General features: G+C 43.3%; 2 protein-coding genes, 2 long non-coding RNA genes and 1 pseudogene across 6 annotated transcripts; 2 read left to right on the top strand and 3 right to left on the bottom strand.

Annotated features, from left to right (window-relative positions):
• Positions 1-1350: 1350 nt before the first annotated feature.
• On the top strand, positions 1351-2773 carry LOC130520973 (uncharacterized). The gene is made up of 2 exons (XR_008949136.1): positions 1351-1681; positions 2289-2773. It is a non-coding gene; the product is annotated as an uncharacterized LOC130520973 (long non-coding RNA).
• LOC130520974 (uncharacterized) lies at positions 2589-4035 on the bottom strand. The gene is made up of 2 exons (XR_008949137.1): positions 3298-4035; positions 2589-2773 (listed from the first exon to the last, which is right to left on the bottom strand). It is a non-coding gene; the product is annotated as an uncharacterized LOC130520974 (long non-coding RNA).
• Positions 4036-5224: 1189 nt separating this feature from the next.
• Positions 5225-9119, bottom strand: LOC130520971 (zinc finger protein 512-like). 2 transcript variants are annotated; one of them, XM_057024646.1, is made up of 7 exons: positions 8807-9119; positions 8637-8738; positions 7900-7962; positions 7631-7729; positions 7445-7548; positions 7126-7354; positions 5225-6541 (listed from the first exon to the last, which is right to left on the bottom strand). In XM_057024646.1, the coding sequence occupies exons 1-6, from the start codon at positions 9041-9043 to the stop codon at positions 7327-7329; spliced, it is 633 nt and encodes a 210-aa protein (XP_056880626.1). In that variant the 5' UTR covers positions 9044-9119; the 3' UTR covers positions 5225-6541; positions 7126-7326. The 2 variants fall into 2 exon arrangements, with proteins under 2 accessions (XP_056880626.1, XP_056880627.1); XM_057024647.1 differs by having other exon boundaries at positions 7126-7321; positions 8807-9117.
• Positions 6158-6789, top strand: LOC130520972 (fatty acid-binding protein, brain-like; annotated as a pseudogene).
• Positions 9120-9356: 237 nt separating the features above from the next.
• Positions 9357-11105, bottom strand: LOC130520970 (uncharacterized). 2 transcript variants are annotated; one of them, XM_057024644.1, is made up of 5 exons: positions 11071-11105; positions 10298-10430; positions 10173-10228; positions 10029-10087; positions 9357-9915 (listed from the first exon to the last, which is right to left on the bottom strand). In XM_057024644.1, the coding sequence occupies exons 2-5, from the start codon at positions 10395-10397 to the stop codon at positions 9372-9374; spliced, it is 759 nt and encodes a 252-aa protein (XP_056880624.1). In that variant the 5' UTR covers positions 10398-10430; positions 11071-11105; the 3' UTR covers positions 9357-9371. The 2 variants fall into 2 exon arrangements, with proteins under 2 accessions (XP_056880624.1, XP_056880625.1); XM_057024645.1 differs by having other exon boundaries at positions 11003-11105.
• Between the last annotated feature and the right edge of the window lie 226 nt (positions 11106-11331).

The raw sequence follows: 11331 nt of genomic DNA on the forward strand, positions 1-11331 counted from the left end.
CTCTTCCTCATGACTGTGATAACTGTTCTGTTATGATCCTGTGTCTGATCTGTTTTTGTGCTCAGTTTGTCCACTAGGGGTCGTGGGGGACTCATCTGTTGTGCTGGCTGCCTCCACACCTGCAGCTAATCTGGTCTTTTGGCAGGCCTCTTAAGCAGCCGGCACCAGCCAGTACTCGTGGAAAACTGAGCTTTGATTATTAGCGTTCCTGCGATTGACTGTGTTCCTTTTGTTTTAGGTCACCACCGTTCCGAGAAGCACTTCCTTGGGTTTGGCTTGGCACTTTGTTCACTGGCGTCACCATTGATGGCACGTGCACTGTGTAAATATTTTGTAAATAAACTGTAGATCACCGAAGTGGCCTTTGTCTGTCTTCTTGGGTCCCTGATGACCAAGTTTTATTGTCCTGTGCTCTCTCCGTTAAACGTGTTGCTGGATCTCCTCACAATAGTTCCTTCCACTGAACTCCAGATACGTAGGTCGGGTCTTTCCGGGCCACTTTAATCTCTTATCTGCAGAATCTCCTTCCTCTGGGTGGCTGAAGGCCTCTAGTTTTAGCTCTACATATTCAAACATCCCCTCTGATGCTGGAGCACCTGTGTGATTCTACAGTTGAGTCACTTAGAAAGTTGTTACTGATTAAAAGGAGAAGCTGCGCTTCATCGTGACGGTTCAGGTCAGGAGATGAAGATGAGCCCATACTGAGAATGAGGGAATGATACAGTTCTCAGTAGCTCCTCACAGCTCCGCTGCTGTCCACATTCATCACAAAACTCAATACATCAATAATAAACTGGGGGGGGGGGGGGGGAACTCAAATCTGTCGAGACCTTAAATGTTGTTTTTCATCAGCAACTATGTTGATATTTCACCCCATTAACATGAGAAGCAGTAAAGAAACTTGACTCTGTCTGGTTGCATAAGACAACCATCACTTAAAACAAGACACATTTACTAAATCGAATTATATTTCAACTCTAACTCTACCCACGCTCAACTTCCTCTTTCTCTCAAAAGTGTGAAATGATGTCATGAAAAGCTGACCACAGATGGACAAAAATTAGATGATCGAACTTCTGCTAGTTGTTTCGGAAAATTAGCTTCACAATTCTCAACATCAGTTCAAAAGGGAGGCGACACTGTGGAAACCACAGAAAGCTGCTGCAGTTTCAGCACTAAAGGAAGTCAAATGAAGAGAAGTTCCAGAAGAAAAGGAGACGATAACATGATCCATATTCAGGTGAGAATGAGTTCTAATGAAAACAGATTTAAATCTTCCCAATAAATAGCAGCATTTTAATTGTCTAACAATAAATGAACAGAAACAGAGACATTTTCTACCTGTGAACAGATTCTTGTTCTTTTTTTCACAGATGCCAACAGAAAATATCTGACTGGACATCAAGAAGTAACTTTGAGCTGTGAAAACCTGATAAAGGATCAGAAGAATTGTATCAATACTACATGGATATTCAGTAATACACATCAGCAACAATCGAGCTGATTAATCTTGGACAGATTAAATCTCATAAACCAGGCAGACTGAGTCTATCTGAGAACTGTTCTCTGACCATCAAGAACCTCAGAGGTGAAGATTCAGGTCTTTATACCTGTCGCCAGTTTAACAGCTTAGGATCACAAACAGGTCCAGATGCTGCAATTGATCTGTCTGTGGTCCCCAGTGAGTATTCCCATCACATAGTTTCATCTTCACCTGAACCACAACGATCATTTCAGTGAGGAAGATTGTGTTGCTGCTGTTGTTGCTCTGTTTGCTCATGTCTCTGTTCTCATGTTTGTTGTTTGTTGTGTTGTGTTTTGGTGTTTTCTGGTCTGGTCTATTCTGTTGTGTTGTGTTCTGATCTGTTCTGGTCTATTCTGTTGTGTTGTGTTGTGTTCCATTCGCTTCTATTCTGTTCTGTTCCATTCACTTCTGTTGTGTTGTGTTCTGTTCCATTCACTTCTGTTGTGTTGTGTTGTTCCATTCGCTTCTGTTGTGTTTTGTTCTGTTCCATTCACTTCTGTTGTGTTGTGTTCTGTTCCATTCGCTTCTATTCTGTTCTATTCCATTCACTTCTGTTGTGTTGTGTTCTGTTCCATTCACTTCTGTTGTGTTGTGTTCTGTTCCATTCACTTCTGTTGTGTTGTTTCTGCTCCATTCGCTTCTATTCTGTTCTGTTCCATTCATTTCTGTTGTGTTTTGTTCTGTTCCATTCACTTCTGTTGTGTTGTGTTGTGTCTGCTCTGTTCTGAAACCACCATCACTACTACGGCATCAATATTTCCAGGAACCACCTCAGCAACACCAACAACCCACCATATTTCTCAGAGCAAAGGTAACGACTCAACAATAACTTGTGTTTTAGTTTCTGGTTTGTGTTGATTTTATTTTCAGTCATCTGCATCCTGGAACATCTCCAGGGAAGCTTCTTCTCTCCACATCACCTGAGAGGGAACATTGGCTCTCTCAAGTAAATTAATTGATGGTGAAAGACTTTGATCTGGACCAACAGAGAGGGAACAGCTTCTAAAATGTTCTGTGTCGTTTGGGACCCCGTGACACACAAACACAACTGTTCAAAGTCATGTTTTGTCATTGCTGCAGTTGCAAGTTTAATTCCAGACTTTTGATTTGTGTCTGACACATTTTCTCCACTGAATGATGTTTTTAAATGTTGCTGTTGTTGGCTTTCTCTGTTTACTCAGGTTTGTCTCTTCTCTTCTCTTCTGAAGCCACCACCACCACTCCAGCAACAACCTCTGCAGATGATAACTATAAGAGAACATCCGTAACACAACATTAGCCTTTTTAATTTTCTGGTTCCTGCTGTGTTGGTAGTTTGTGTCTGTGTTGCAACCATTCTCCCTGGCAGTAAATCTTAAAAGCTTTTTTAAAATTTCCCTTTAAAACGGCGCCGCATTAATAAGGAAGCTGCGTTTGTGGCATGAGCAGCAGATGAGGAGCTACGTGCTCAATAAAACCCAAACAGCTGCTATTGTTCTTGACTGGTCCCAGCACCTGAGACCATGATGCTGCTACACACTGGTGGGTGGGTGGATGATGGATGGATGGATGGATGGATGGACGGACGGACGGATGGATGGGTGGGTGGATGGATGGATGGATGGGTGGATGGATGGATGGATGGATGGATGTGGATGGACGGGTGGGTGGATGGATGGATGGATGACGGTGGATGGATGGATGGATGGACGGTGATGGATGGATGGATGATGGATGTGGATGGACGGACCAGTGATCATCCTACATCTCCACGGTATCTGACTGAGCGTTACCTTGACGATGGTCAGGCTCACTGAGCAGTTCAGGAGGATGGATCAGTAACCTCGACCCCACTCAACCCCTGTAGGGTGGACGTCCCGCTTGGAACGTCCTGCTTGGAACGTCCTGCTTGGACGTCCTGCAGCAGTTTGGATAAATAAACTTTGCAGCGCTCTAAGATTCATTGTTACGACAAAGACATGATCAACCATAACACAAACTTTTCTTAGAACTAAATTGTCAGTGAAATTTTTCTGATCCAAGCTGATTTTAAAAGGTTTGTTGTGGATTATTACTACAGGAACAACCAGAGGAACAAGCTAAAATAAAGAGGTGAAACACGACAGGAAAAACAACATGTTGGTTTGTGGTGATTTCACTTGAATCACCTGAATTCGATGAGATCATCGACTGTTATGGGCTGTCCCATTTCTCCCAGTTAAACCAATGCAGTCGTCTAAATCCTGTCCTGATGATGAAGAGGTCTTCCTCATATAATGATTATAGGCAGGTTACAGCCTAAAGAGGGGAGTCATGCACATTTATAATGGAAAATCCTTTAATAACCTGAAAGTCCATTAGTCCTTTTTCTACATAGTAACCAGTTTGGGGGATAAGATCCAGATTCATTAATTATTATGTTGTATGAATGAGAACCAAATATCTCCATTATCTTCCAGATCTGTGGTGGCGGAACCTCTTTGCAGCAGTCGCTTCAGTTGTCCTCACCATCGGTTGCCTCACAGTTTTCATATATAAAGGAGAAAGGCACTGGTAAGTTTCATGATGTACTTAGCAGTGACCAACAGGTCATTTGAAATGTCAGTGTAGAATGATGTGCAAGTCCACAATAATCATAATCATAATGTGCCTTGGCGTCATTATGTTTCCCCGGTTTTATCTAAAGTGTTCCACTAAGAACCCAACCAGCACCAAGAGCATAAACCTCATCTCTGTCCTCTCTTTAATGCTGTTGTTCCACTGTCGCCTGGGTTGATTTGGTTTAAAATATGTTCAGCCTTGGTTTTGGTACATAACTGAATACATTTATAAAAGATTTAGGTTTATTCTTTTGATTTTTGACCCACCTTCATTATTTTCACATTTGTCCATGATGGATTTGAAGTCAACATCATCCACCAAAGAGTTCAAACAAAAAAGAATCAGTTTGTTTGGTTGTCAATTCTGTTTCGTTTTTTTTCTTCAGGTTTTTGCTGATGAAGGTGATCCCAATGTGACCTACAGCACTGTGAATGTCAGCACCAACACAACATCACAGCTCAAATAATAGCAGCCAAGAACTTGTTTTTTTTTGTTTGTCTGTTTTTATTTGGTTTATTTGTTCTTGTATGTGCAGAGGTTTTTTGTTAAGAATGTTTTAATTCCTATATTGTATTACCTGTTAATAAGTAAATGTAGTCCAAATAAATTTCATTTAGAAGCATATTTTGGTTGATGAGCAAATAGGAGGCTGCATATTTAATTGAATTTCATTCATTTTTAATCGTTTTGATTATTCATTTTCTTCCTTTTTTCTTTTCAATTACAACTTTGGTTTTGTAGCATTAAATAACAAAGTGTGTTTACTGTAAGTATGAAATAAAAGCTATTTCAAACAATGTTTCTCGGAGTCAACTCAGTGGTGAAGACTTAAAGTATTATTTGTACAATTAGTGTTATTAATATCGGGGACGTTTTAATTCAACCAAAATTAGGAGGCACTTCTGCCACTGACCAGCAGGGGGCACCAGAGCTCCTTCACCGATGCAGGTTTGCAGACAGCAGCTGTTGTTGCTGAGTAGAGCTCCAGCCTACAGGTATGATTAATGTCTGCATGCCCTGTTCTCAGATGAAGTACAGAGGAAATGAAGTTGTTCAAAAGAAGTGAATCAACAGGAGATCCTTCAAAAAACAAGGTGCTAAAAAGAAAATGAGAAGAGGTGCAGATTTGAAGTATATTTCCTCAAAACTAAACCAAAACAAGATTTTGAATTTGGCAGCTCGGTCAGTGGTATTTTAAAATTACTTTTATGATGCATTACAAATAGAATTAAAAAACTAACCGGAAGGAGACTTTTGGAAATACTGACAATCCCAGTGTGTCAGAAGCTGCTCCACAAAAAAAACAGGTCAACCTTTAAAACACAACATCAGCTCCAAGCTTAATGCTCATGACAGTTTATCAAAAAACCTCCCTGAGTCCAACTTAAATGAACGACCATAAACTGCCCAATCAAGAGTCACAATCACTCATCTGTGTCTGTGCGTACCTCCATAAACACTGACTTTGTGTGAGAAAGCGGAACTTACACATGCACACACTCTCACACACACACTTAAGGACAGTCGTTACCGTGCATGTGAAGCATGAAGTAATTGCAGTGGTGGTGGTGGTGGTGGGGTCAGTAATGCAACTCAGGACAAAGAGCTGTCAAACAAAGTGATTCTGCTTCACCGACGACCCCCACAGGACACATTCCGATCGGGTGGCACCGGGCTGACTGGAGAGGGGGGGCCGGGACATGAGGAAATGATTCATGGGGATTTGAAGACTACTCTTCTGCCGGTAGCATCATTATAACATGCTTTTCATTGTTGTAGTTGGATTTTTTTGGGGTCATCTTTAAAATGGAGAATTTCTCCTTTTTAGCACCACATCAACCTGAGCTGGCTGCAGGAATTAGAGTAATTACATCATCGCGCATACAAATGAGCTAATTTAGCTTTGCCCCACCTCTCTACGGGTCAGTAGGACCGTGACCCAATTTAACCGTCCAATAAGGAACACAGCAAAAATCTCCTGAGCCAATGGGACCCGTGGCCCTGCCCACCTGCATGCATAATAATAAGGCGCGGAATAATAACACACTGGGGGGAAACTTGAACGACCGCAGCTCACTCACTGTGCTCTTCAGAATACTTGGTCTCTGAAAAACCATCACCATGGTCGACGCCTTCTGTGCAACCTGGAAACTGGTGGAGAGCGAGAACTTTGATGATTACATGAAAGCCCTCGGTCAGTAATGTGCTTCTATCTTTGCTCTTTTTCTTTGATCTCAGTGTTGAAATGTGCTTCATATGTCATGTCCCAGGCGTGGGCTTCGCCACCCGACAGGTCGGGAACGTGACCAAACCGACCGTCATCATCAGCCTGGAGGGCGATAAGGTGGTGGTTCGCACCCAGAGCACCTTCAAAAACACAGAGATCTCCTTCAAGCTGGGGGAGGAGTTTGATGAAACCACCGCCGACGACAGGAACTGTAAAGTAAGAACAAACACTTTCAATCATCTCAGATCGGCATATTCTGGAGTAATCAAGATTAATTGGCCACACTTTTCAGTACGGTCACCATGTGTTGTGTCTCTCAGTCTACAGTGTCTCTGGAGGGAGACAAGTTGGTCCACGTCCAAAGTGGGACGGCAAAGAGACCACGTTCGTCAGAGAGATCAAGGACGGCAAGATGGTCATGGTACGTTTCTGTCTAAAGTGAACTATGACATAAATAACATCTAAAAGTATAGCATCATGGAACGTAGGCCCAACTACTTTGTTTTTTAGTGTTGTTCAATATGAGGGATTACACTGTAAAACAAGAACACTTACTAAGCTATAATTTAATGGTCTACTTTATATATTTTTCTGTGTGATTTCTGGGCAGCAGCAAAATCAACACACATGTAGAAATACACATTCCCACATGTCCAGTCAAATCCCGAATCAAAACAGACATTGACGAGGCCCTGGAGGGACTCCCAGGTAGCAACTTAAGTGTGAATGTGATGGAACTAAATGTAACATGAAGATTCAAAGTTGTTAAAGCAGAAGTGAAAGTGAAACTTACCTTGCTGAGTCACCCTGGTCTTTTCTATGTCTCCAGATAATAAAGCAGTAATTCTGGTGGTGATGCATCACACCTTTGATCCTGATCTGGTGATTGAAGAGAGCAGATTACAGGAGCTCCCTAGAAACGTCCGCCTCACTGTCGACTCCCTGTTCCATCAAGGCAGGCTCCTCAGGTGTAACCGCAACGATATTGCCTGGATCAGATCCAACTTTCAACATTCCTATTCCTGAAGTAAACACAAAATGTTGATGAAGATTGTGCAGGAAGTTGTCTCAGTGGTGGACAGTGGTGATGCTGAAGGTGACTGTGGTGGTACCGGTCCAACCCCTGCTTGGCCACATTATGCACAAAATCCCTGGACTGGTTCTTAAGGAACTTCTCAAACTTCTTGAAGGCTTTTTTGTTCGTCACAAACCAGTCCTGCATAGGGCAGAAATGCAAATGTTAGGAGAAAAACCTGCCGTGCATCACAGGACGGCGAGCAGAGCAGAACATCCGATACCTCCGAGTGGATAGAGTTGATGTGGTATTTGACTCCACTTTCAGAGTTGAACTCTTTATTGCAGATCAGACACCTGTACTTTCCTGCCTCAAATTCACCCTGAGATCACAGGAAATACCATCACTCGGAATATCAGCCACAAAAAATGATTCATCAGACGTGTGAACAATCTTCAAGCGTCCCAGATCTACACCAGGCAGTTCCTGCTTCTGTCCACAGACCAGGGTCACTCAGGGATGTTTCAGAGTTAAAGAAAGATGCCGACGTACCTTCGTACACAGTCCCAGATGAGCCTTCAGCCCCGACACACTGGTGTAGGTGGAGCAACAACCCTGCAACAGTTACCAGCAGCTTCAGTTACAGAAGGAAATCCCCAAAAAGACATTTTTAGAATATCCAGAAGATTATAAACTGACCATAAATAGGTCTTTTTGTTCCATTAACGGCACACATTAATCTGCAGTTCCACTGTCAAATGTTGGGAACATGTGATCAATAACTGATCACTGTTGATTCTCTGCATCAGTCTGTGATCCAGCTCATGTTGGCAGACTTATCAAGTCCAGTAAAAAGAACCCTCCAGAGATTTTGTGCGATGTCATCATGAAAACATGTGTTTCTTCCTAACAATGACTGTTTTTAGACTGCCAGATTATAATAGAACGTTTTAGGCAGATTATTTTGAGGGTGTCTGTGGATCAATCTGATTAATCACAATTCAGACACAGGACCCAGCAATTCAAGTGTTCTTCATTCACATCAGAGATAAATGAAAGGTGGATAAAAGGTGGATGTACTGTGCACATTTCTGTACAGCAGAGCTCCCAGGCCAGACTGGAGCCTGCAGGCAGCTCAGGGGGACTTCAGTGAATACCTGCTCCCTCTCTTTCCCACTTCCTAAACCCCTGAAGTGGGTCAGCAGCTTTAATTTTCTGTCACTGTTCTTCCATTAATGCATTTATACATTTTTTATGGCCCTTTTGAGTTAAGATGAAGCATCTTCTACCTGGTTGGGACATTTGACCTTCCTCCGCAGCTTCACCTCATTCTTCCACTTCCTCAGCACATCTTGGCTGAAGGCGGGCAGGCCCGGCCGGGCGTACTTCAACTACGAGACATAAAAACGTGAACGAGCACAACAGAATGTCCCGCGTCTGTCCTTCCAGATGTCCTCACCTTTTTATCATCAGGCACCAGGTCCGACTGAAACTTCCTCTTGGGCCAGTCTTTGGGCAGCTCATTGTTGGCGATCTCAGCCAGGTGAAAGTTGGCCACCTGGGCCGAGGCTCGCTGCACCCGACCACTGGCCGTCCTCTCCGGGTTGGCCTCACTCTGAGCATTCTGGGCCTCATCTTCATCGCTCTTCAGCGGCATCTGTGAAGGTGTTGGGTGGAAGGAGAAAATAGCATCCATACATTATTATATCATTCTCATTTGTTACTTTATATTCACTGTTTTTTTAATGTTGTGTTGATTAGGTAAATACTATCATATAAAAAGGATATTTTGTTACTGGCATCACTTATTTCACTATCATTTTACAGCAATTACCATTTATAACACCACTTCTATTGCTGTTTTAATTGTAATGGTGGTAGAAGTGGTGCAAGTAATGACAGAAACCCGAGTTGATGTCATTTAAATTGGAATTCTCACACTATATTATTACTTATCTTTCATGCACTTCTTGGACCTTCAGTCCTCATACCTCCTGCCATACCTCCTACAGAATTTATTTGGATTACATACATTTGGAAATAAGCAGAGTCCTGGTCCTGGTTTTGACCGGATCCCCAGACCTGCTCTGTCCCCGAGGAGCCCTGACCCCCTGCCGGATCTCTGTCTGCACCCCAACCTGATTGTGGCCTTCGTCTCCATCAGATACCCAGTCCTCCACAGGACCTTGTTCCTGACACACCACCCATACTGTTTCCACTCCGTCTTGTTCTTGGCTCCTGCCAGGAATCCATGTCTGGTCTGGAGGGAAGTGACCTACCCGGTCCCTGCCGGAGTTCCACATCTGGTCCTGGGTTTGATCTCCACCTGTGGCCACGGGGTTCCTCCTGTCCTTCCTGATGTTACAGTTCTTACCCTGAGGCAGGTGTTGCTTTTTGCTTGTCTCTGGACCCTGAGTCCACACATTTTTTGCCCTCAGTCTTGGAGAGAGCCGCGGAGTAGGTGGAGCCATTGACCCAGGGTCAGTCCCATTAGAAAGTCCTCCTGATGACTTCACCGAGCAGCTGCTGGTGGGGTGATCTACTGCTTCTGTGGCAAGATCGTTGAACCTGTTTCAGAGAAAATGTATCCATTATTTTTATTATTGTTTCAAAGTTATGAGGTGACTTCTTGAAGTTTCTCACCTGAACAGTCTATCTGCGGCTCATCAGGTGTTTCTTACCTTTTTTTGCCGTAAGGTCTTTTCATCTTTAGAGGCTCGTGGGATTGAGGCTCATCATTCTGCAGGACAGAAATAGATGATGCCTCTAACCGGCCAGTTTCACAACAGCAAAACAGCATATTCAGTGAACGAGTTCATCCTTACTTTGACTAATCCAACTGAATTCAGTTCACAGGTTCTCTGTGGCATCCGTTTAGAAGCTGCAGGAGAAACTAAATTGACGTAAAAAGGGCAAAAAATACATGTATGAAAACTAACGGTTTGATTACCTGGACACGGTTCACCACTTTTAGATTGTGACTTGACACATTTCTTCTTTCTGAGCACATATAATGGTGACATATCCTCCCCGCTGTGAGAAGGGTCCATTCCAGGTGCACAAACACCATGTGGAAGCTATGGCTGTAAAAACAGGACAGAAAACATCGACATACGTGACCTCTTCTGCTGCAACAGATGTGCTCTTCTGCTGACCAGCTGACAGAAATAAAATAAATATAACACATGCAACCCTTGATTTGTCTCATACTCGTTATTTTTAAGTTTTCCTGTCACAACGGGGAAAAAAATCTACAATTTCCACATGAGTGACTTTCAACAAACACAAGTGAACTGCTGTATGTATATTTTCAACTTTTGTTCCTGTTTAGAATCAATGTTATTTCTTTATAACTTCTGCACAGAGATTGGTTCCTGAAAAAACTGTGTGAAATATTACCATCACGCAGGACGTTTAACTGCAAATCTATCCGTGGGGAAATCACAGAATACACAAGATGAGGATAGAACAGTCAAAAGAGAAGTACTCGTTTTTGCAGTATCCCCGTTAAAACTGTTATTCCCGAGCTGGAGCGCACACACTTGAATCCACCATCATTGAAAGCGAACAAATTTTTATGTTTTTTTTTATGACGTCAGACATAAAAACGAGTCGGACACTGCAGTTTAAACAAATCTGGTGTTGGCTAGTTAACCTGCTGCTCCCTGGTTTCCATTGTTTCCTGGCGGTTGGAGAAATACAGTGGTGACCGACGAAGCCTACCGTCCTACAGCTCACTCCCCCTGGAAGCACCCACATGCCTTCCAGTCGTTCTCTGGCCTCCTCTGTCGCCTTCCCTTCCGGCAGCGAAACCCCCTAGGAGAGGCTAACGTCCAGGAAGGCCCGGGGCGGCTGTTAGGAACACTCCGGCGTTCAAGTTCGTGTCGATAGGAGGCAGACGAATCTCCACGCTGCTTCTGGCTGATGTGCAGCAGAATACAACACTCTCCCTGCTGCATCTGCTGTTGCCTTAACGGTCTGTCG

The sequence above is a fragment of the Takifugu flavidus genome, unplaced genomic scaffold (genome assembly GCF_003711565.1).
Source record: "Takifugu flavidus isolate HTHZ2018 unplaced genomic scaffold, ASM371156v2 ctg618, whole genome shotgun sequence".
Lineage (NCBI taxonomy): Eukaryota > Metazoa > Chordata > Actinopteri > Tetraodontiformes > Tetraodontidae > Takifugu > Takifugu flavidus.